The following is a 24,197-nucleotide window of genomic DNA, read 5'->3' on the forward strand; positions in this document are numbered from 1 at the left end:
GCAAAAAAAAAAATGAAACAGATGTAGCTTTTAGGTATGAAATTCTCTCTGGGAAAGTGATTAGAATGTGTCTAGCCTTCAGACAGTATAGTTTCAGTGTCTTGTGGTATTTTAAACTCTAGGAATCTGCAAAAATCAGCATTTCGCCCATTTAGCTCCATGTTATTTATCACCTCCTGCTCCGTGTAAGGAACCTGGGTGCTGGAAACTGTGAATAGATGTTTACAGTATATAATATGTTGCTTATTGCTGCAGCATTTTAAAATATAGATAATGACTTGATGTATCAGCTTTTACAAGAGTCCATTAGGTAACATAAACATGCAACCTGAACACCTTTTTTTTTAACTTGCAGTGTTGCTTTAGAACAGTGCTTTTATTTCCCATTTCTTTTTTTTTAATGACTGTCAGTTTTGCAGATTTGTAACAACATCATACATGTCCTGAAGCACTTGCTATTGTCCACATGTACCATAACCACAGTTGTCTGTCTGGATGTCTCTATTATCACCAGTGTTTACCTTTGACAGGGGACAAAGTGCACCCTACCCTTCCCTTACAATGCATTTAGCATGTCCCAGGGCTATTCCCGTTGACCCTGGCTGTAATGACTACCTGTCAGTCCCTCTTGTATATTAGGTACCTGTTCCTGCACCCTCATGACCCTAGGGCCAATCAGTATGGCTGTTTGGCTGGCCTGCCTGCTCACTGGTTTCTGTAGTGTAGTAAAGCCTGTCCCCAACCCCTGCTGATCTGTGGAGTCTTGAGTCATGCTGATCACTATCACCTTGTCCACTAGTCTACCTCCTACACCCAGAGGTTTTCATAACTGTGTTTGTAGCAACCCCATAGTCAGTCACCTCCAAGTACCTCTGCATGTCAAGCCTACCTTACCCCTCCCCCCTGCTGATCTGTTACATCAGCCCTGTCCCCACCCTAACTGCCTGCCCTAGCTGCAAGGGAGTGATCAGTCCAGTTCCTGCTCAGGCCTCACCAACCCACCCTCACATACACTGGACTTCATATCCTGGACAGCAGACACACCAGCAGTTTCTCCCCATTCTCCTTTGTTTAGTCTGAAATTTGAGGGAGGGGATCCTGGTTGTGGCCAGGGGCTTGTGGTTATATTCACCTTTGTGGTGTTAAGGGCAATGTTCAGCAGTCAGACCAGCTGATGCAGACTGTAGTACTGCAGGTGTATTTGGGGGGTGAAGCTGGCTGCACCGTGTACTGTATAACTGTAGTCTGGGGACATGGTCCTCAAAACCATTATATGTACCTGCCCAGGAAGCAGATAATTATCCCGCAAGGCTGTTTGTGCCTGTGTGTGAACTAGCTCCCTCATGTGCTAGCCACCACCGGGGGCCCCCCAATACTGCCGTGTTTGCACAAGGAATATATTTGAAAAGGGCCATAGCCATACCGCTGTATGGTGTCCCCACAAGGACAGTTCTAAACTTGAGAAAATTGAGGCTGAGGTGTGTACTTTAGCAGGTATAGATTTCCCCCCTGGGAGTGGAGCATCAAAGATGCTGCGCTACGTCAAATTTATGTACCGGTCAGCCACTGGTCAAACTGAGAACGGACGACGGTCAAAGGTAAGGAAGAAGATTGTGTTTCAATCCATAGTTCTGTTTATCTGAACCTCCAGTTTATCTCAGCCTCCAGTTTATCTCAACCTCCTGTTAAAAGTAAAATAGTATGCACGAAAAATAGTGCATATCATTATTTAAATTAAAACTGAAATTTACATGTTTTTGTTTCTGTTTTTTTCAACAGTTACAGAGATTGAGTATGAAGTATTTGTAGATTCTCTGTCGTACTGAATCTATAAAGATTCTGAAACTAAAAAAAAATGGCATTTACATGTATCTCTGCACATCTACGTATATCTTCTTTTTCCACCTTGTTGGATGGTGAAATGAATATATAATTCTCTTTACCTCAGGTAATGTCCTTCACATCTCTTTGATGTTATTACAATCTGAAAGGTGTGCTGTTTAATAAATAGTGGAAGATGCTCCTACCTTGTTGCTTTTGGTCCACCTGCATCTGAGGCCAGGTGCCAAAGGTGCCTGTACCCGACCACGTGATCCTGTTTTGTTTTTTTTTGTCGCTGGTTATGTGCCAAATTATAGTTTATTTCTCTCTAAAAACATCGCTAGTATAATTCAGAACAGAATTATCTTGTCTAACGAGCTCCAACAACAACATCAATCTGATTTGATCTTCCTAAATATGACACAATTCCAGTGCAACCGTAAAAGAGGAGATTTGACCAAGTTTAACCCAAATTTATTGATATAGAATGTGAATCTAAAGTGAAATGAACTGTTGGTTACATATTAAGTGCTGTATTCTACATATACAGACTATAGGTTTTTAATTTTTACCAGGTTTTTGTCATAAATGTACATCCCAAAATAGGAGAACTGATTTGACAACCGTTGACCAACCAGATGTCAAAGCTTCATGTACAAGGACATGAATTGATTTTTTACATGTGAACCAAATTGATGAGACTATAGCTGTAGACCAGTCAGATGGGATATAGTTCAGGTGATGTGAAATCCCACCTTCCAGTGTGAATGTAATTCATAATGATAGGATATGTGAACAGCGGTATATCCGATCACCTGCAAATCTCACTCTAAAACACGATTTCTCCTTACATGACTGATACACCAATCAGATGAAAAAAGCAAAAAGCAACTTTGACTAAGGGTGAATGTTGTATTGAGGTACATGTAGGTTATCGTGGCAGTCTTGATTCTGCTGGGCTTTTCATCTGAATGTCAGCTGAAGTTGAGAAGCTGAATTACGTATTGTATTTAAACATATTCTGGCACATTGATGATTAAAGGAAATAAAATAGAATTAGTTTATCAAAATTTAAACTGTGCGCCTGTGTGTTATGAACATGTATGGATGTACAGTGTAGATAGCAAATATGTACAGTATATGACAAATTTTATAGAGGGCTTTTTCTGTAACCTGTTTTACAGATCAGTAAAAGATGCAGATATGCCTTACAGCAGCTTGTAATGACATTGTACACCACACATGCATTACTGTACTGGCAAAACATTATCATATTATGCGAACAGTTATGATCTGCATGATTTAAGGATATTTACAACATTACATGAATGTACTTCTGAACCAAAATGGAAATGCCACACCTTGAATCTTCTTGTACAGGTATTTTCATTGACCAAACAAGACTGTTATGTCCTCACTGCTGTCAGTCTTGTACCTGATAATTTGAACAACTCCCTGTGTCCCCCCCCCCCCCCCCCCACTCTTCTCTTTCTCCCCCAACCACAGAGGCTGACCTAGTAATGTCGCTGTGTTGTCAGGATAATGTGAAGTTATGCTGGCCTTTAAGTCCATAGTTATTCACTCGGAATGTTTCTTATTGTATATGTATATTTTTGATCTTTTCAAAGTTATGTACATACAATGGTGTTCAAGAGTTGTTTGATTTTTTGTTCTCTTTTAGGGCATCAATTTTAAAGAGTAGTCACTGTAAACGTAATGTATGTTATTCACAAAGGCATATTTCTACTGCTGACTTACATGAGCATGTAGGCACTGAGGACTTCACATTATCTTCTGGAGCAGAAATAAGGTTGCCCTGGAAAGTAGTCCACTACCTAGCCAACAGAGAATCAAATGAAGTAAAATTTGAGCTTTGGTCAAAGTAGTCCGGTATCTGCTCAGTTTACTATAGAAGTAGAGGGATGCAGGTTGTTTTCTGATGAAAGTCTCGGAGATTGTTCAAGTTGAGGGAGATGCTCGCTTTTATCAATTTTTCATGAACTGAAAAGCAGTGCATTTGTAGTGATCAATAAGATGACAAACTTGGTCTTCAGTTTTCGAACCCTTGTAACGTACAGGATTGTTGAAGGCTGTGAGCATGTGCATGTAAGGCTGTGTATTAGTAGAGAATGTACTACACCAATGGCAGTGTGCATGTGGATTTGATGACAGAAGGCATACATGTCTATTCTGTAACCATAGACTGGTTATGAAGTGTAAATATTGACTGTGCGTGGGGATTGCCTCCGTCTATTGAATCTCGGGTGTAATACGATGACAGACTCACCTTACGACATCAGGTGAACAACATGTTATATACCTGAGGGAGATTTGCAAGGCGTGGTACCCCATGGGTTCTCTGTCAACCAGGAATATACAGGTAAATGTGTCCGGGTGTTAGCATGTAGCTGGGTGCTTATATCCCTTCAGTTGTAATGAAGTATTGTGGTGGCCCTGAAGACAAATGCAGGGTAATCAGTGTCTGAACACCTTACATGCTTCTCATGTCTGTTTCTTTGATGCTCTCAATTTCAGTGTTGGCAGCACCACGGAGGCCTATTTCTAGCCATTTTAGTTCTGGACACCCTTTAAATTTGGGATCAGAACCTCAGTTCTTTTCTAAATACACGTATGACCCTGGTTGGAAATCGAATCTGTTGAAGTAAGAATACTTATTTATATAAGTGTTTGAATTTTAACACATTTAGGCTTTTTTCGATCGAATATCAAACATTGTATACCATGTGAAGTTTTTATGGTGTGCATGATGTTGCATAATTTATGTTCTCATCACAAGTAGGTTTTACGTGGATATGTATAAATCCTAAAATTGTGGTAAACCAAATTATATTTTCTTACATAAAGGTTTTTGAATGGGTAACTGGTATAACTTCCTTCCACCTGTATCAAGATGATCCAAAGCTGTGAACTCATGTATTCTTTTCCTTTATTACGTCACAGTTTTCAGTGTAAGTGTACGCGTGAAACAGATATGAAGTACATATGCACTGAAATGTCGCAGATGAAAAGGATGCGTTCTACTGTCCTGTGAACATTGTGTGTAGCTCATCCGGGCATCTCCCATTGTTATGACCTGAGAAGTAACCTAGATATCTTGTACCGGGTACAGTAGGTTAATTACCTTGCAGAAGTTACTTTCAGGTATTCTCTTAAAAAATACCATTTATACTACTATATTTGTACAAGAGTTGACTCAAATTCACGAGGTGTGGATCTTTGATTGACAGACATTTCCATATTGAAATAAGTTATGCACAGAATTTGCTTTTCAATGTTAGCTTTTAGTACATGCGTTAACGTTGCTCTCAAATCACAATTTTCCATAGTGTAATGAATAAATGTATTAATGATATGTATTAACTTTGCACTTCTCTCAAATTACTTAGAAAGTTCCATATACCTCTGTCTTTGACATGGAGGTTAATAATGCACTAAGTAGATTAGGTTGCTATGTAAGCCTTTGCAGCAGATTACAGCCTTGTGCTGAGTGATCAATATGTAGCTTGCATGTGTGCTGTGTAAATTATGAGAAAATTGAGCTGCAGTTGTGACCCCACACATGGCCGCCCTGTGAGAAGCTGTCTAGCCCCTACTTAATTATACCCCCTTGCTCTGGCTCCCTTAAAACGCAATACATGTTCGTGTATATATCAATCAGATATTGAATTTTCACGTTCAGAACAGGGTGTAGTATTATACATGTACCAGTGTGGTTCTGGGGAGGATTTGAATGTATTTAAGACTTAAGTTAAGTGGATGTAAGTCAGATTTATTTGCTGTTTAATGCCGTTTAATATGTACATGTATGTATATATAGGCAGTGTATTATTCATTTATATGGACTCATCTATTTATTACTCATCTGAAGTTGATTCATGCAGATTCAATCAAACTACTCTGCTGAGTAAGCAGTTTACTGATGCAAATTTGATAACCGTGACAGCTGAACATGCATGAGTTGAAACTCTTGTCAGACCATTTGCTAAATATCTTTCATTATTTGATCATGTCCATATTGAAGCTGTGTTTAAATAATCTTGAAAGGGAAATTTGTTCAGTGAGCAAATTGTTTAAAGCCTTTCAAAACTTCTATCATTTCTGAGGTAGTTTATTCTTAATGATTTCTGTGAGAATCCAATTAAACTAAGTAATTTAGTGTACATGTATATTTGTACGGAGAATTTATCAGTGACGTTTTGTGTGATGTATTAAACAGGGTGAGATTTACATAAGGACAATTGACATGTACTTGGATTGAATTTCCCTTTTAGTCTCGTGGAAGGAGCATGGACTAAGAATCCAGGGATTACTGGTTGAAATTCTCAAATGGTGAAGCACAAACACTTGGAGAAAAGTAAATCCTTTTTTTAATGTAGATAAAGCTTGTTTAGCAAATTTCCTCTAGAGTGACAATGGGGCCTCCGTGGCTCAGTTGGTTAGCGTGCTACCGCAGCGTAATGATCCAGGAGTCTCTCACCAATGTGGTCGCTGTGAGTTCAAGTCCAGATGATGCTGGCTTCCTCTCCGGCCACACATGGTACGAAGGTCTGCAAGCAACCTGCGGACGGTCGTGGGTTTCCCCCAGGCGCTGCCTGGTTTCCACCCACCATAATGCTGGCTGCCGTCATATAAGTCAAAAATTCTTGAGTAAGGTGTAAAACACCAATCATATATATATATATATATATATATATATCTAGTGATAATATCTGATGAAACACCAAAACCAGTGTATAGAATCCAAGAATATTTTAAGGAAAAAATATCATGTCTGCAATTTATGGAAGCAGCAGTGGAGTAAGTTTTCTTGGAGTGACCGGTTGAAGAAATGCTGCAGTTACAACATGGACAGCGTGTGTTTCTGTTATTTACATTGGATATGTACTGGTACAGTGTGCTTGTAGCCTACTGCTTTTCCTTTGACTCAGTCAATTCATCAGTTATCGCAGGGCAGTCATGCATGCGTCTTCGTTTGAGTGGCATTGGGTATAAGTGTGCATATGCTTTCATCATTGTTAAGTGTGCATGGTGGAAATAAATGTCTTCACCTGCACATTCACATATGCTGAGCATGAGTAAAAAGGCTGGCAGGCTTATTTAAGGGAGATAACTCAAAACTGTTAGTGACGCTTAAAGCTGGTGGTAGAGTAGTCTCCCATACTGACCTATACAATGTCATATTTCATGTTAAACTTTCATATTAAATCACATTTCAAATTTTGATTTGGGGTCAGAAATGGCTTTGTGGAATGGGTTTCACTTACTGAAGAGAAGGTGCTGTATGTGAGTTGCTGGGCTGTGCCCCTTCACCCCTTCTCATGACAGTTTTGCCTTTCATTCCATTCCGAGTGAAAGCAATGACGTCACAGAATGATTGAACGTTTGTAACCAATGTGTGGGGCATCTGGTTTACCTGCTTGCATCAATACTGCTTAAGAGTGATCGTTTGGATGTTCTTGATTGATAGTTCAGAAAGCTGTATTACTGGACTAAAAAGGTGCTCATGCAAATCAAGAAGCTGATATCTGAACAACCTGCCTTTTTTCGTGAGTGGTGGTGTTGAAATGTGACAGCTATGGAATACACCCTGGCTGTCTACATGTACAACTTGACCAGTACATCCAGTCATCTCACCTGGAGATGAATTGCGTTCAGGTGTGTAGGCTCTCCGGACATGGAGAACAGCATGGGATCCAGAAGGTTCTAGAGGAAGCGGGTGCCTTCTCCCCCGTGTCTCGTAGTGATGGCTAATACTGATATGTAATGGCAGCGGCATTGTTCTGGGGTGTAATCCATGGTATATACTTCTTTACATGAAGAAGATAGATTAATTTGCCAGACATCTATTAGAGTGAGTGTCCAGACAACATGAATCTTGCATGTAGATCACAGGAGTATTTGTCACATTGTATACATCTAGCCGCAACAGACACTTAAACCTTGAATGGATTTATATGATTAATACATGGTTGATTTCCTTAGGTTGAAATATTCAGTGTGTACATGTAAGTAATTACACATGTATATTTGACCTGAATTATCTGATGAAGCGCTTGACTTTACAATGTGTATACATACATGTACATTGCAGGTAGAAATATTGTACTTAAAGGATTCCTTCATCGTCATATGACTGAAAAATTGTTAAGTACAACGTTAAACCCCAAGCACTCACTCACTCTTTTCTCAGCATAATAAGGAAATGAAACTGAATACATTAGGAACTGAATACAGCAGAAACTGAATACAGCAGGAACCGAATACGGCAGAAACTGAATACATTAGGAACTGAATACAGCAGAAACTGAATACAGCAGGAACTGAAACTTATACTGGGTAAAATACCAGTTTACATTCCAAAGTTTTGGTGCAATACGTACAGGTCTATGATGTCTATTCTGTACATGTGCGAGACAAACAACTGGTTGTCATGATGATCATGTACATGTCCAGTACAAGGTCTTGTGAAACTGCAACTTGCAGGGTGCAGGTTTGTGGGTTATCCTAGTGAGACGCTCTGTCATGTCTGTTGTCTTGCGTTTACTGTTGTCTTGTGTTTACTGTTATCTTGTGTTTACTGTTATCTTGTATTTACAGTTATCTTGTATTTACAGTTACAGTTGTCTTGTGTATTTACAGTTGCCTTGTATTTACAGTTGTCTTGTATTTACTGTTGTCTTGTATTTACAGTTGTCTTGTATTTACAGTTACAGTTGTCTTGTATTTACAGTTGTCTTCTTTTTACTGTTGTCTTGTATTTACTGTTGTCTTGTACTTACATGTTGTGCTTCCTGGTTTTCCTTATTCCTCAACCTTTTCGCACATGAAAGAGCATCTTTCAGTGCAATATAAGCGCATATTTAATTTGATTTTGGAGATAAAACTACATTGCTTGGATTGACCAATTTCAGGGCTCCTTAAAAAGTTTATGAGTCTAGTACATAGAATAATGCCTTCAGAATATGCTCGAAACAACACCTAGCAAACCTGCAAAACAGGTTGAATTACAGTACATACATTTCCATGTTTTACCCACTGTATGCCTCATTTGTTCAGTTCAGAGAATATTATTAACACATTTTCCAAAACATTTCGGTGAAATTTCTGGAAATGTCTGTATAGATATTTTTGTACTATATGTACTTAGTATAAAAATACGTTTTATATCAGTTACAGTGGTTTCTGCTGTCAAGGAAACATTGAGGTGACACATTTTTACCTGAGATTTTTGTAATTTTAAATAGAACGTTATTAACCTGACTGTGTAAACATTTTTTTTATTCAGTTTATACGTCTTAACATTAATAATTATTATCTTCTTACATTTATGTGTGTAAAACAGTTGAGATTTTAAAGTACATACATATGTAAGAATTTTATTTGGCCCATGTAATTAGACCACCCAAGTGTGACTTTGATTCTCCTCAATTTATACCAGATTGAATTACATTTTCATATATGTGTATATATATATATATATATATATATATATATATATATATGAAGAAATAGAGAAAGATCCCCTAGTGAGGAGAATTTACATAGAATAAGGAATGTATTCCTTGAAAATAACATGACGTTTGAAACTGCAGTGGCAATATGACATAATGTAGAAAGTTAAGGCGTTTTATTATTTTTTTCCTATATATGTATGTATATATATATGTATGTACATGCATGTATGACAAGTGTTTGTGTACATAGAAGTGTAACAATAACACATCCATACTGTTCATGTACATAGAAGTGTAACAATAACACATCCATACTGTTCATGTACATAGAAGTGTAACAATAACACATCCATACTGTTCATGTACATAGAAGTGTAACAATAACACATCCATACTGTTCATATACCGAATCAGTTTATTACATGATAATAATACACTGCGGGAGGTTAATCAAACAGCTGCCACAGAAATTTTAATTAATATCTGTCCTAAAAACATTGATGTCTGGTAGCATATTTGTACACGGATGATGTGAAAGAGAACGTCTGTGTAAGCCATCAAGAATTGATTAATTGTGTCTTATCAGAAAGTATAAGGGATATTACAATGCTGTTGAAAAAAATACATGCTCTGTGTGCATGATCTTACCGTAAATTTCCTATGAAAACTGAAACATATACATCTGACGTTTAACGTTTGGAATGAAAATGTAACTGTTGTGTAGGATTGGTCAATGGTGTCTTCTGCACTTACTGATTTATCATACATGTTTAGCTACATGTTAAGCTATACCTTAATTTTCCAAGCTTTACAACCTAATTGTATGCACTTAAAATGTGATATAATGGTGGAAAGAAGGTCTGTCAGCAACCTACGGATGGTCTCGGGTTTCCCCCGGGCTCTGCCTGGTTTCCTCCCACAATAAAGCTGGCCACCTTCGTATTAGTGAAATATTTTTGCGTATGGCATAAAACACCAATCAAATAAATAAATAATGGTTGAAAAGGTCGAAGATTTATAGTATATATACAAACTGTACTGTAAACTTTGAACTCATTTTTTTGCATGATTCTGCGAGTTCCACTTTGAAGATATAATGATATCCCACTGGGAAAGGTAACCTTCACCACCAAAAGTATTATTTTATGACCTTTGTGTGCGTCTTAAAAAATGTACTTTTTGATGAAATTTTTAGGACAGATACATTGTACACTGTGTGGCACAATAAAGCACACTTTCTATACAACCCTGTTAAGTCATGGCCTTCAAGGTTTTATGTTTCAAGTCCAGCTTTAGAAGTGCTTGAAGTGCTAAACAGACGTGAAACCTGAAGTCTTATGGTACAAGTACATGTTGTTGTTTATACAAAATACTTCAGGCAGGTGTATGTCGATATTCAGGCCTGGTAGTGGGCTAATTAAGTGATAATGTGTGGCAGTGGGCATTCCATTTAGTGGAAACCTCTGATTTGGACTCCAGGACTGAAGAACACGAGTTTGCTTTTAGGATGCTGATGGATTTTTCCGTTGTCGTACTGATATTCCTCATCTGTCAATCTGTTTAAAATAAATCTCTCCTTCTGAACTTTGATGGGTTAATTCGTGTTTAGTTTGTCAAATGAATACATCTTATTGTTCAACTTAAATGAAAGAAGAAGAAAAAAAAAAACCCTGATGCATGTCGAAATCTAAAAATAGGGTTACAGTGTGTGTACATGTGTACATGAAAGAACGCACATTAAATTCATTTAGACCTCACTGTATATTCTGCCTCTCAGATTGAAAAGTCATAATGTAAGGCGCAAAACTTTAGTAAATTATTAAGATGTGTTTGTTTAGTGATCGGTAGTGGTTATGCTAGGCCTGTATAGGCTAATTGGCTGCTCTAGTTTTAATGGTGGGTTTCCACTTGTAAAGGGACACTTAAGTGCTGGTTGACAGGGCATGGCTAAGACCAGCAGATATTTGATCATAGTCAATCAGCCTGCAGGGCATATGCCACAAGTCCGCTGGAGCTCTGTTTTTCCTCATTTTGCTGGCTCCTGTTTTTTTTTTTTGTCCCCTGACCTATATTTGGAGTGGAGCCGAGCGTCTAGAAGTCGAGGGTATTTTCATGATCAGATAACAGAAAGGGTTTGAACCATTGCATGTATATTGTGCATAGTAGATTGATGCCGTGAAGAAAAAGTATGCGGAGAACAATGTACTTTTTAGGGAGGCACTGAATACCTCAATTTATGCAAATGAACTGATGGGCTGTCCACTTGAAAAACTTATTGCATTAATTATTACCAGTTGATTGGAATTCACCCAGAAGACGTACAGTGTAGCGTGACTCCCACAGCGGCTGACTGTGACTGGGAAGTTTAGTTGTACTGCATCAGGTGACAATCTGGCATCTGTCAACTTTTGTCAAAGTTTGTGAGAATTTCCAGTCTTGGGAGCTTGATTGTTTATGTGGCTTTGCTTGAGGATGTATAGCATGGGTAAGTGTTGAGTTTTGTTTATACATACATGAAGATGTTTAAGTGTATGTGTTAATGCTGTTTACTTCAGCTGGAATAGTTGCACATGTACAGGAATTACCCCTAATAATTACTGTAACGCTAAGGTATGGGGTTGGTGTAGGGGCTTATATTTCGTCGAAATGATAACTATTTTCACGAGCCCGAAAGGAACGAAATATCTGGTCCTGTAACCATGCAGCACGTTGATGTAACAAATTTGTCACAATCAAGAATAGATCAGACTGCCAGTATTTCAGTGGCAACGCTCACTGTTTTCATGAACACGTCTTCTCTGTGAGACCAGCAGCACGCCAAGACAGACGTTACGCCTGAGTTCACTAAATTGCTCATCTTTACTGATTCTCAGAGTTAATATTTTATGGCATTTAATTACCTGTAAAATTGCACTTTTTTGAGAGAAATCTAGGTCTTTTCCTGTATTTTTTGACTTTATAATCCTAGAACTAGAGTACAGTAATTGTTCAACCTTTTCACATGTTTGCATGGGTTTATTCAAGCATATTCTGAAGGCATTGTTTTGTGTTGACCGATAAATTGCATATTTTGTGAAGCCATGGTACCGGCTAATGCAACCAATATAGTTTTGTCTCCAAAGTCGACTTAAAAATGTGCATAAATTGCACTTAAAGTTGATTTTTCACGTGCGAAAAGGTAGAGGAATTAGGCTATTGCATGTATACGATGCCAGTCATGCTTAGCTTTGCTATGATTTAATCAACCCCTGTAACCCGTAACAAAAAACAAACACAGGAAGAGATTTCAAAATAATATCTATGAAAAAATTATTTATAGGTCATATATAAATATATATATATATATGTGTGTGTGTATATGTATATATATTACAGAAAAACCTAATTTTATTGCATGACTCATTCACACTGATTGATTTTAAAACTAAAAATACATAAAGACGCAAGAAAATAAACTGCAAAGTACATGTGCTTCTTTTTTTTTTTTGACCACATTTGCATACAGATCCAAACATAAGTGCCATTTACATAACACAAATTTATGTACACATGCACTTATTCTTCTCTGTCCTATGTATGGTATGTCAATATGTTTACATACATGTACATGTGCCTGTACATGTATGGTACATGTACCCGTACATGTATGGTACATGTACCCATACATGTATGATACATGTACCCACACACGTACCCATACATGTACCCATACACGTACATACTGAATATGTGATTTGAGATTTCTGGCTGTTCATTGTACAAGTAGAAGCTGATAGAGTTCTGGATAAGGGTCACCTGGTTTCACTGCCTATAGATGGACAGCTGGTCATCTTGTTGATCCATTTGTACATTAAAGGATAAGTAACACGCTATTAACCTATGTTACCAGTAAACATGGTGAACACACATCGCCCTCAGGGCATTTCACTGGCTGACAAACAGAAAACAAACAACTGAACAGCCATACCTGTATTTTAATTAACCTTGTGATAAACCTGCTCAGAACATCTTCCTCAGAGTGCTTAAGAGTTTTTTTTTTGTTTTTTTTTTAGTTTATTTATTTTTTATTATTATTTAAATTAATGTACCCTTTATTTGACTGGAGATGACCTACAAAACTTGAGTTCCACTAATAAGTTTGACACATAGGGTACGCCCCGGGAAGCAAAAGACTCAATTTGACTTGATATTCCGGCACTGCCACTGACTCAGTTTGACTCGATATTTCGACACTTAGTGCCAAAATAATGAGTCAAAATGAGCCTTTGGTTTGGGAGAATTACACTTCTTATGACCCACACCATATGCTTGTGCATACAATGCATTAGTTTTAGGCAAGTAGTCAGTGATAAAATTTTATAAATCAAACAACTCATTAGGAACCCTGACTTGTATCATAGGTAATACTTAGTTGCATGACAGCAAATGGACACCAGCATATTATCACAACAACAACAACAGGTTTTTTTTGCCAGAGTTTTTACAGGATCACTTTGCCAGGTAGTGCCATCAATAGGTATTGCAAATATGGTAAATTTTGGCTCAAAAATTGTATTTTTTTTTTTAGAGAAAAAGAAATGTCGTAAAAAGTTATTTTTGGAGCTTAAACTTAATGTTTTTCAATGAAAATAACTACTGAACCTTCCAAACAATCTTCAAAACAACTTGCAAAGATCATTGTATCTCTAATTTACCATGGGAAGGGAACCCACTGTGTAATCTGAGTAAGTTGGACTTGTTGTGCGCTTAATTATGTAAGATGGTGTCTGGATAAAGTTGAACTCGGTGACGGTCAGGTGACACAAATCGCCTACATATTAATAACAACCCAAGCCAGGTGATTGGAATTTCTCACCTATGCATATGGCTTGGCATGTCTCAGTGTTATCACCTGTCAACATCGAGGGCTGCAATCAGTTCAGCTTATCATATAATTCACATACTGAAATGCTTGGTATAAAACAGGATAGCTGGGCGTACATGGATATGTTGAACCAAGTTCGATTGATGTTTACTTACCAGAATCAGAATGGTTCATTACAAAGATTTCTCTTCAAAAGCAGAAGAGGGTTCATACAAAATTCTTTAAAGGTTATAAACTGCTATCAGGAATATAGAGATCACAGACTTTTAACACATTTTCTGAATCAAATAAGTAATTGATTGATAACATAATACCAGTTTCTGAATATACATGTTCCGAAAATGTGCTTTGCAATGCTGTGTACAGGTATGCAATATTGTATATTAACCACTCTAACCCCTGTTTAGTTGGTGTAAGAACTTCATGTAAGGTGCATGGTATATGGTATAATGATTGCCTGTTTTATGAAAAAGCCCACGGATGACAGTGAACATAACTTATTGAGTACTGCGTTGAATTTGCATGTACAATAGTGAACAGATTTACATGCATAGTATTGACTTTGTTATTAACCATTTGATGTATGTGTGAAATAAAGCTTAGGTGGCTGCTCATAATGTTACAGTTATTTCTTAATTTATTTAGTACATGTATGTTTTGATGGCATTTTATACTTGATAAAGTATAGTAAAGAAATTCTGCAAACTGGGCAGTGACAATATATGTAGCAAATTGAACCTAAATACACGTTGTAATATCAGCAAGCCTGCCCCAGAATATGAGGGCTATAGGAATGTTGATGGACTGTCAGATAAGAGATAAACTAATGAGCTCAGGGATATCTTAGCAACCATCTTACAATGACCACACACACGGGAAATTAATTAACTCTGAGAGTCTGAAGGAAGCAGTTTTTGTCCTCCATGTAGTTGAGCATACAGGTATTTATACCTGTAGATCCACTTGCATCTATAGCAAATATATATGTATGTAATATAACATTTATGCATACATGTGCATTTAACATGCATTTTATTTTTTGTATTACAAGTGAAAGTGAAAGTGTAATAGGTGCATGTACATCTTTCTCTATGATGATGATTAAGGGGGTTTATGTGTATTATCATTTCTTATTAGCTAACAAGCAGATATAGAAGTTTGTTGGTCGGTTAAGTTTTTGACTTTCTTATCATTTTAACATGAGCCGTTAAGTTAATGAAGCATCTGAGTTAAAGGTAGTTTTTTTGCAGGATGTTTTGCTAATTTGCACTAGGTTCGTGGTTGTGTGCTTATGTGGAAAGTGCCCCTAGTTGAAAGAACCTGTTCGTTCAGGTGCATATGTGGACATGTATTGTACACAGTAGAAATTACATCCCTCCAGCTGTCAGGTTATCAATGTTTACATCAAGGTGGTTTTGAGGAATACTGTAGATCACTAGGGAAAACATTTTTCATAGTTTCTTTGTATTTACAGGTAAATGTACATGTATATGGTTACAAGCACACCTGCATGTATAAATACATGAGTTTTTGTGTCTAACAATACGATACATGAAACATATCAGAATATACAATCTCTTCTGATTTGTTGGATTTTCAAAATTTTAACCTAATATTCTTCTACATGCTATACAAATCCCTGCAGTTTTACCTGTGCTACTATAGAAATATATTCAGGGCTTTGTTCACCTTAATTTTCTTGCCATCTGCGTGTGTATGTATTTTCATAACTACATTACATGTATTAGTTGTGCCAAAAATTTAATATATACCTTACAAATTATTATGTGTCTAGTATTAGAACAGTAATGTTATACGTGTACATGCGTTTGTTTACCTAGACTACCACTGAGTCTTTGTCCTCTCCAAAAGAGGCAGATAGACCTGGCTGTTTCCCCCAAGGTGTCGTGGGTACGTCTCCTCAGGTGAGCCCCCAGGGCCTGTCGTGGTTCACTGATATCTAAAGGCTCGCACAATCGCCTCTAATAGGGTATATTACTGGCTAAATCGTCTCAGCTATCCCATTGTGGCGTAGTTAGTTTGTTAAGGCAACATCAAACTGCTGTTTGATTTGAAGGAGAAAATAGTCTGTGGATGCTACAGAGACTGGCATTCAAAGTATCATTAGTGATACAGATTAAGTGGGGCAGGATAGATACTGTTAATCACATGAAGTTTGGCCTGAAGCTCTAAAAATGAAAAAAAAAACAACAATTTTTAAGAAAGGAGCTGCACCATCAATCAACATAACAAAAATAAATGCGGATGCACTTTTTCTTCTGTAAGCTGGCAGTGAACTTTAAAAAATCTGTCAGCCGAGTGTAGAATTGAAATTTATGGCAGTTTTGTAAAACAGAAGATGATCTTGCTTTGACAAATGGTATGCTGTAAATTGGGACGTGCGTAGAGCCGTATAGTACATCCATAAATCAGCCTGAAAATACACAACTGAATTCTAAATAATTCCACATGAGTAATTCTTAAGAAGTTGTACAAATCCCTATCAAGGTTAACAGCAAAAGGGAGGTAACTTTTGATGTTATAAATGCAGCAAATTGTTTACACCAGCATTTTGTAAGTGACACATTTTGAATGATTCTGACTGATTCATTCAACTTTTTATGAAGTTAGATTAGTTTCTTAATCAATGAGAAAATACAAACAAAAATGCCTGATATCCAACCAAAGAGTATCAGCTGTGTTCTAAGGATCAATGTTTCTTTTAGTTTGGGCAATGTTTGTGGACTCAAGCGTCGTGTTGTCTTCTGTTTTACAAAACTGCCATAAATTTCAATTTTACACTCGGCTGACAGATTTTTTAAAGTTCACTGCCAGCTTAAGGAAGAAAAAGTGCATTTATTTTTGTTGTGTTGATTGATGGTGCAGCTCCTTTCTTGAAAATTGCTTTTTTTTATTTTTAGAGATTCTTGCTGTCATTTGGAATACAAAATACAAGTCAGCCAATAAAACAGAGTTAATTAATAAAGTAGCTTTCCAGAAATGTTTGAAAACTATTTAAAAATTCTACATCGATTATCAGCAAAATAAATGACAAACAATCATCAGCTCACCCTGACAAGTTACTGCAGTATCTTGCTCTACCTGTACTCATTGTGACAAGGGCAGCCGTTCTCGGTTCCCTGCTCATAAATGGGTGATCCAAAATGCATCAGCATAACTCTTAAACCAACCGCAAAATCTGATTTTTTGCATAGATACCTGTATATCCGTTATAAGAAACCACACTGAGAGCTAATAGGTTTTTTGATGTGACAAGTAATTATCATGTGACGCTTTCAGAGCTAGTGATTGGCCAAATTCCTAAGGGCTTCTGCAACATGGCTACTTATAGTTATTTGTCTGTCAGTGCTATATCCCCAATGGTGAACTTCGTCTTCTAGGCTTTCAAAACTTTAGAGAAATTTTTTTTTACATATATATCATTTTTTTCTATGTATACACAGTGGCATACTTTATATTCACTTTAATCTGTCCTTTTACCGCCTTGGTCACGTCTCGACTTAGCTACCCCATAATGATGGCAAACACCTAAACGTGATAGTGATCCCATCTACATACGTTTCCCAAACTCAGTTTTCCTCTGGCTGTATATCTGAAGGTCTTTAAGGACCCTGTGGATGGTCGTTTGTTCCTCCCAAACTGTGCCCAGTTTTCTCCCACCTGAATGCTGGCCACTGTGGTATAAGTGAAATATTCTACAGTGTAAAACTCTAATAAAACGAAATAAAAACACACAACCTGCCTGTGTTATAATGTGCAAGAGAATGGTGAACTGATGAAATGAGGGATGAAATTAGGGTCGAATAAGACTCGAATTACCAATATTCTTCAGTGGCTAAAAAGCTTGTGGGTCTAGAAAAGAGATGGGAGCCATAATTTGATTTGGTTTTCATATGTTTACATCATAGGAGAGAGGTCTTAATCCATGCTGGTTTATGAGCAGGGCCATCACGGTCAGAACTTGATTTAGTTGACCATGGCCAACTTTCTCGAAACATTGTCAACTCTATTTTAGACTTACCTCTTTAAGCACTCCACCTGCAAGAAATTGCAGTGAAAAACGAAATTTGGGTGATTTTCAAAATCTCTTTTGAGTTATGACCAAATTAATTTAGAGAGCAACATTAAACTCGTAATCAAACAAACAAATCCTTTTGGAGATTGCTAAAAAATAATAGGCCATTCTTGTCCAAAAGTGAAGCTCTGAGTATAATGTCAAATCATGTAGACACCTAACCTGCTGTCCAACAGCAGTGAGCAAATACTGGTGCGTGTTTAGAGTGGTGTTAAAGACTGTTAGAGTTTAGTCAGTATTGACCTGTAACACTGGAATATACCAGTACATTCATCAAAGTTCATTCTTGTCTACCAGCAGTTGAATGTCTGATCTCCATTTATATGTAAACTTTACCTTCAGGCAAATTTCTGTCCTAGGTGTTTAAAAAAGAAAAAAAAAACTAATAAAGCTAGTAAATTCATGCTGAAGGTACATTGAGTGTATAAGGTTTTTTTTTTTATTTATTTCTCTGGGAGTGACACCAGAAATTTTTGTGGTTGGCCTAAGGCAGGGTGTCATAGATCATAAATCTTGAGTTAAGTCTCAGGAGTTCAGGGGGCCGCACAAAAGATCCTGGGCCACAGCTAAGGTCTGAGTGGCTGAACAAGTAGAATGTGTGTGGAGCATTACTCAGGTTGATATAGCCACTTCCTGGTGAGCAGAGTTTGTGTGTGTGTGTGTACAGTGTAAGGGGGGCTATGGGTACACAGGAGTTCTATAGGCAAGCATAGCTGGCAGGAGGGCTGCTGTCCTGCAGACTGATGCTGAATCAGACAGACTGTCACCTTAATGGCTGGCTGGGGGACAGGGACTCAGGTCTGCTGCCACAGGGAAGCTGAGGGGCATCAAGACAGCTGAGGTCAACCATTGAATTGAGCCATATGCAGCCACTTGGAGACTTGCTCCCCGAAATCTGTGACACCCAGGAGCCCTTGATTTTCCTGAAGAAGTGTCACATTTCTGTTGTGCTTTGCGATGGTTATAGGCCTAAATGGCTGGAGTGGTTTTGTTTATGCTGAAGTGTTGACAGTGAAATGGTGACCTCGAACAGGCCTCCATAACACAGGTAACAACACACCCACCTGGTGTAACACGCAATCAGAAATGCTGACTGTGGCATAGCCTAGAGAGCCTGGCTACTGTGGCATGCCTGTGGATTATTACCCTGTGTCTGTCCAGACTGAAGGCCAGACTAGCAGAGGCATCAGACGGGGTACTGCTCTCAGTCTGTGTGACACCCAGCCTGGTTGAGGTAGAGGGGGTACTGCTCTCAGTCTGTGTGAGGGTTTCCCCATACAGAGGTGACAAAGATGACATTGGAGAATCTGTCACTTGCATAATCACATGGTTCTAGAGCATGAGAAATTATAACCCCAAAACGACGCAACGATAGCTGTTGTTTTTAAGTGTGGTGGATGAAAGGCATATTATTGGGTCTTGGACACTGTTACTCTGGCAAGGCAATGGGGGTAAGTTGACATTAGAGAATGATGCTGTTTTACATATGTTTGTTCAATGATAGCAAAAGTACAATACAAGCTGCAACTCCATGTATACATGAATTGATATTATCCATGTGCTGTCTTTGAGGTGTGAAGATGCTGTAGTTTTATGTTGTATCGTGGTAGATTTTACAACTTGACCGTCATCATGACTGTTGAGATTTATGGTGGTCTCCATCTTGATGTTGTGTCCCTGAATTGAAGTCAGCTGTGACCTACATGCACATGTACAAAAATATGTACTTTTTCAGGGTGCATTTGATGGTCATGTGCCTTCACTTGCACATACAATCTCTAGCTTCATATGTTTAGGTCTTTAAAAATGTACATCATCATTCATATATCTTGCACTGGCTAGAGTTCAATTCTCATTAAAGCCATTTTTGTGTCGTCAACCTGTGTGAAATTCACAGGGTACATGCACTGTAAAGGACAAGTTAACTTAGTTGGCACATGTAGATGAGATCATCATGATCGTCACGCTTTCATCTACATCTGTGTATAAGAATAAATATTTCTAATTAAATCGATTGTGTCCCACACACATATGTAAGCAGTTTATATATGTTCATAATTAGCATTTAAATTTTGGATTAACCATTATGACATTCCACAGGTCATGTGAGTTAGACATGTGACATTTGATAGATCCCTGCCTGGAGATGAGTAACACATTTATTTTCGTTTATTTCATACAACATGTCATGTTTTTCCAGTTTGAAGGAATTTGCTTTCTTGCTGCGCTATTTTTAGGGCAGTTTATTAATTCAGTGGGAAATAAAAAGAAGAGAGCTTGTGTGCTAATAAATGTTTGCATCAGTAGTATGAGGTACTCTAGGATGGACATTTATCTAGGATTTGTCATTCGAAACTAAAAAAATAAAAAATAAAAATTAGATCAGGTTTTATGATGGGAGATTAATTTTGAAGATGACATTGTGAAGCAATTTTGTACGTCAAAAGTGATGGGATGTTGAACATTATCCGTTGCATTAAGCCTGAAGGAAGAATAGTCACACAACTATGCCTGTTATTGTCACATAGTGTGGCTTCATCACTTAAAACCACGGCATCCGCACTCAAGGACACAGGGCTATTGTCAGAAAGGTCACTGTTCACATGATCTATTAAAGTCGTATAAGTGGTCATATATGAGGTTTAATCTATCAGTAGTGAGCACATATGTTGTGCAAACTGTACATACCCTAATTCCTCAATCTTTTTGCATATGAAGGAGCAACTTCCAGTTCAATTTATGCATGTTTTTAATTTGACTTTAGAGTCAAAACTACATTGGTTAGATTGGCAAATTTCTGGTCTTCACAAAATATATAAGTTTATCAGTCTATGCAGAGTTATGCCTTCAAAATATACTGGAACAAACACCTTGTAGACACGTAAAAAGTTTGAAGAATTACAGTACGTTTGTTAACCTCAAGAGCTTCCACGTGAACACCACCATTAGGTATTAGTTGGCACAAAGCTGCATTCAGATGAAATAAACTCATGTGAATAATTTAATAATTTTGGAGTACTCCTTGTTAATTGGAAAGTCCTTCAAGACTTTCAGGTGCACATTACCCCCAAATAACCCTAAGTGCATGTAGTTGTTTACATCTTGATTGACCAGGGACAAGTATATGAACCTCTGCGCATTGACTTCTCATGGTAAAGTACATGTACATGGGTGTTATTGATTAATTAAAGTATGTGAGATTACAACAGATGTTCGGAGAAAAGCCATTTGTAAAGGGTCAACTATTGTGACCTGACGTGACGAGGCTAGGATTCTAGTATGAATTCCAGCAGTGTTAGTGTAGACCCCTCACCTGCAAATGAACAGATATGGGTATATCTAAGTATCTTTGTAGATATTAAAGCATGTTCTGTAGCTGGTTAGGTCATTATTGGTATGATATCTAACTTGTGACTAATTATATAACAGCTGTGAAAAGATAGATGCGGTTTTGTGCTTGTAAGAGAGCAGAATGTTTTGTGTATTGCTTCATTGTAATGATTGGAATCAGAATCTCATCCATACCATTGACCATATAGCTAGTGCTATACACTGTATGGAGATATTCAGAAATGGTCTGACATTTGGCATGAGTTTGGGATCGTTTCCCTTGTGTAGCATTACAGTCATGCATCAGGAAATGCAGATTCTTAAGAGTTGATACGTTTTATGAGATTTTTTCTGGGCAGTATTTTAAAGTACATGTATAATTTGAATGTGTGTGTGTTTAGGTCGGGGCGGGGAGGGGGTGATATTTTACACTTTATGCCTGTGGAATGCTGTGTAACAAGACAGGAATGCAGGAAGAGTAGGGTGTTTGTGTTAGGATAGGGGAGGGTGGGGCACAGTGCCGCACACATGTGGTCATGTTTGGTTTGTGGCAGTCTGTGACCTGAAGTTGTGGTCTGACCTCACGGCTGCTATACATGGCCGCCATTCATTATAGGATAGGCAAATATTTACTGTCATTCAGAAATAAAATCTGAACTATTTATTTGTGTGTACATGTACGGTTACATAGTACTGAACGAGCTACAGCTACACATGGGACAAATGTTTAATCCACATGTATGCATTTCACACTGGCCCTGAGCTTCATGTAGGTAGCGTTAGGGAATGTATATATACACAAATGCAAAACATAAAATATAAATTTAAAATGTTCAAGGGTTTTAAAAATTCAGGATGTGGGGACTGTAGCTGAGTGAATAGCGTGCTAGCTAATGCAGTCGCTGGGAGCTCACGTCCAGCTTTTGCTGGGTTCCTACCAGCAACCTCTGAATGTCGTGGGTTTCCCCATCCTCCCGCTATCAGACTGGACGCTATTGTGAAAGTGACATGTATCAGTGCCTGTGGCAATATGTGATAAAACTGACATTTTGCGCTATTGTGACCCTAAATGTGACTCTAATTAATACTGAGCATTCATATTATATCTTGCAGTGGCATTTCTCATATATTGCTTTCCATATATTTATTTATTTATTTGATTGGTGTTTTACGCCGTACTCAAGAATATTTAGCTTATACAACAGCGGCCAGCATTATGGTGGGAGGAAACCGGCCAGAGCCCGCGGAAAACCCACGACCATCTGCAGGTTGCTGGCAGACCTTCCACGTACAGCCAGAGAGGAAGCCAGCATGAGCTGGACTCACAGGGACCCCACAGGGACCCCATTAGTGAGAGGCTCCTGGGTGAATATGCTTCGCTAGCTTGCTAACCAACTGAGCCACAGAGGTCCCCTGCTCTTCATATAACTTGTATTCATCTGATATTATGATCAAACTATGTTTACAAAAGGAGGACTACATACATGTACAACAGAGTTCATTAAACTGTTCTGTTAAAGGTGATCCTCAGGGGAAATTAACATTAATAAAGGAGTTGTGATTTTCTTTTATTAATATAGTTTGTTAAAGCTATTTGTATACATGGGTATTCTTACATACTGGGGACTGGTTCGGTGGCCTAACGGCTAGAGCGTCTGCCTCAAAGTCACCCGGAAAAGACACCCGAAATCAAACCAGAGTCGGTCGGATCATACCAGAAACACTATGCCAAAGATTTGTTGCTGCCTCACTTGGAGCTGAGCACTGAGAGGTTAGAGCAGGGAAACATGACTGGCTGGTGAGGTGTCAGTGTAATGTGATTGAGTGGGGTGTCATGTTGAATGTCTCTGGCATGATACTTCAGTGGCGGCAGCTCTTTGGAGACACAGACGTGCTCTGCCACATGAAGGCACAGTATATGTACACACACATAATGACTCCTTGTCATCATATAGCTGAAAAATTGCTAAGCACGACTGTTAAGCCCCAAGTATTCATTCACTCATTCATTCTTGTATACTGGTGCATTTAAGTGGATACAGGATATGGCTAATACAATGGTATTGTATATATACGTTGTGGACCATGGGCCAGTTTGATGCACACAAGGATATTTTTGTGTGTTTCACCACGTACATGTAAGCTTGTAGGTTATCAGATATAAATAATTCTAAGCATCCTGACATGGGTGTGGAGCACAGGAGACTTTGCCAAGAAAGTTGAGGATTGCCTTGCCAACTCTGCTTTTGACTGAGGAGTTTTGTGACTGTCGTTAAAAGGGCTGTGTCCTTATGCAGACGTGACAAAGCTACAGGTACATGGAGGTGACGTGTGAAGCAGCCTTGAACAGGGCAAAGGGTGTTAAGTAGTTGACAGCTATTAGTCTCACCAAGCACTTATGCTGAGGAATGATGCTTTGATCTCGTTGTGTAAAAGGTTTATTGACTAGTCAGGATGGGACAGGAATGGTCTGCCAGCCATGTTCTACAGGTTTGTGTTCTGTGTTTTATTTTTGTGGAAAGAGGTGATAGTACCTAAAATGTAAACACAGTTATCTTTGATCCAGTTAGAACTACGTGTATATTTGTAGATGGTCATAAACCTGATACAC

At 38.1% G+C, this 24,197-nt stretch overlaps 1 protein-coding gene across 1 annotated transcript in view; it reads left to right on the plus strand.

Moving 5' to 3' along the window:
* Positions 1-1,374: 1,374 nt before the first annotated feature.
* LOC135476471 (cytospin-A-like) overlaps positions 1,375-24,197 on the plus strand; it is a 37,055-nt gene continuing 14,232 nt past the window's right edge. The window contains exon 1 of the mRNA XM_064756501.1: positions 1,375-1,598. Within this exon, the coding sequence (XP_064612571.1) occupies positions 1,530-1,598 (69 nt within the window). The 5' untranslated portion in view covers positions 1,375-1,529. The remainder of the gene's footprint in view (positions 1,599-24,197) is intronic.

The sequence above is a fragment of the Liolophura sinensis genome, chromosome 10 (genome assembly GCF_032854445.1).
Source record: "Liolophura sinensis isolate JHLJ2023 chromosome 10, CUHK_Ljap_v2, whole genome shotgun sequence".
Taxonomy (NCBI): Eukaryota; Metazoa; Mollusca; class Polyplacophora; order Chitonida; family Chitonidae; genus Liolophura; species Liolophura sinensis.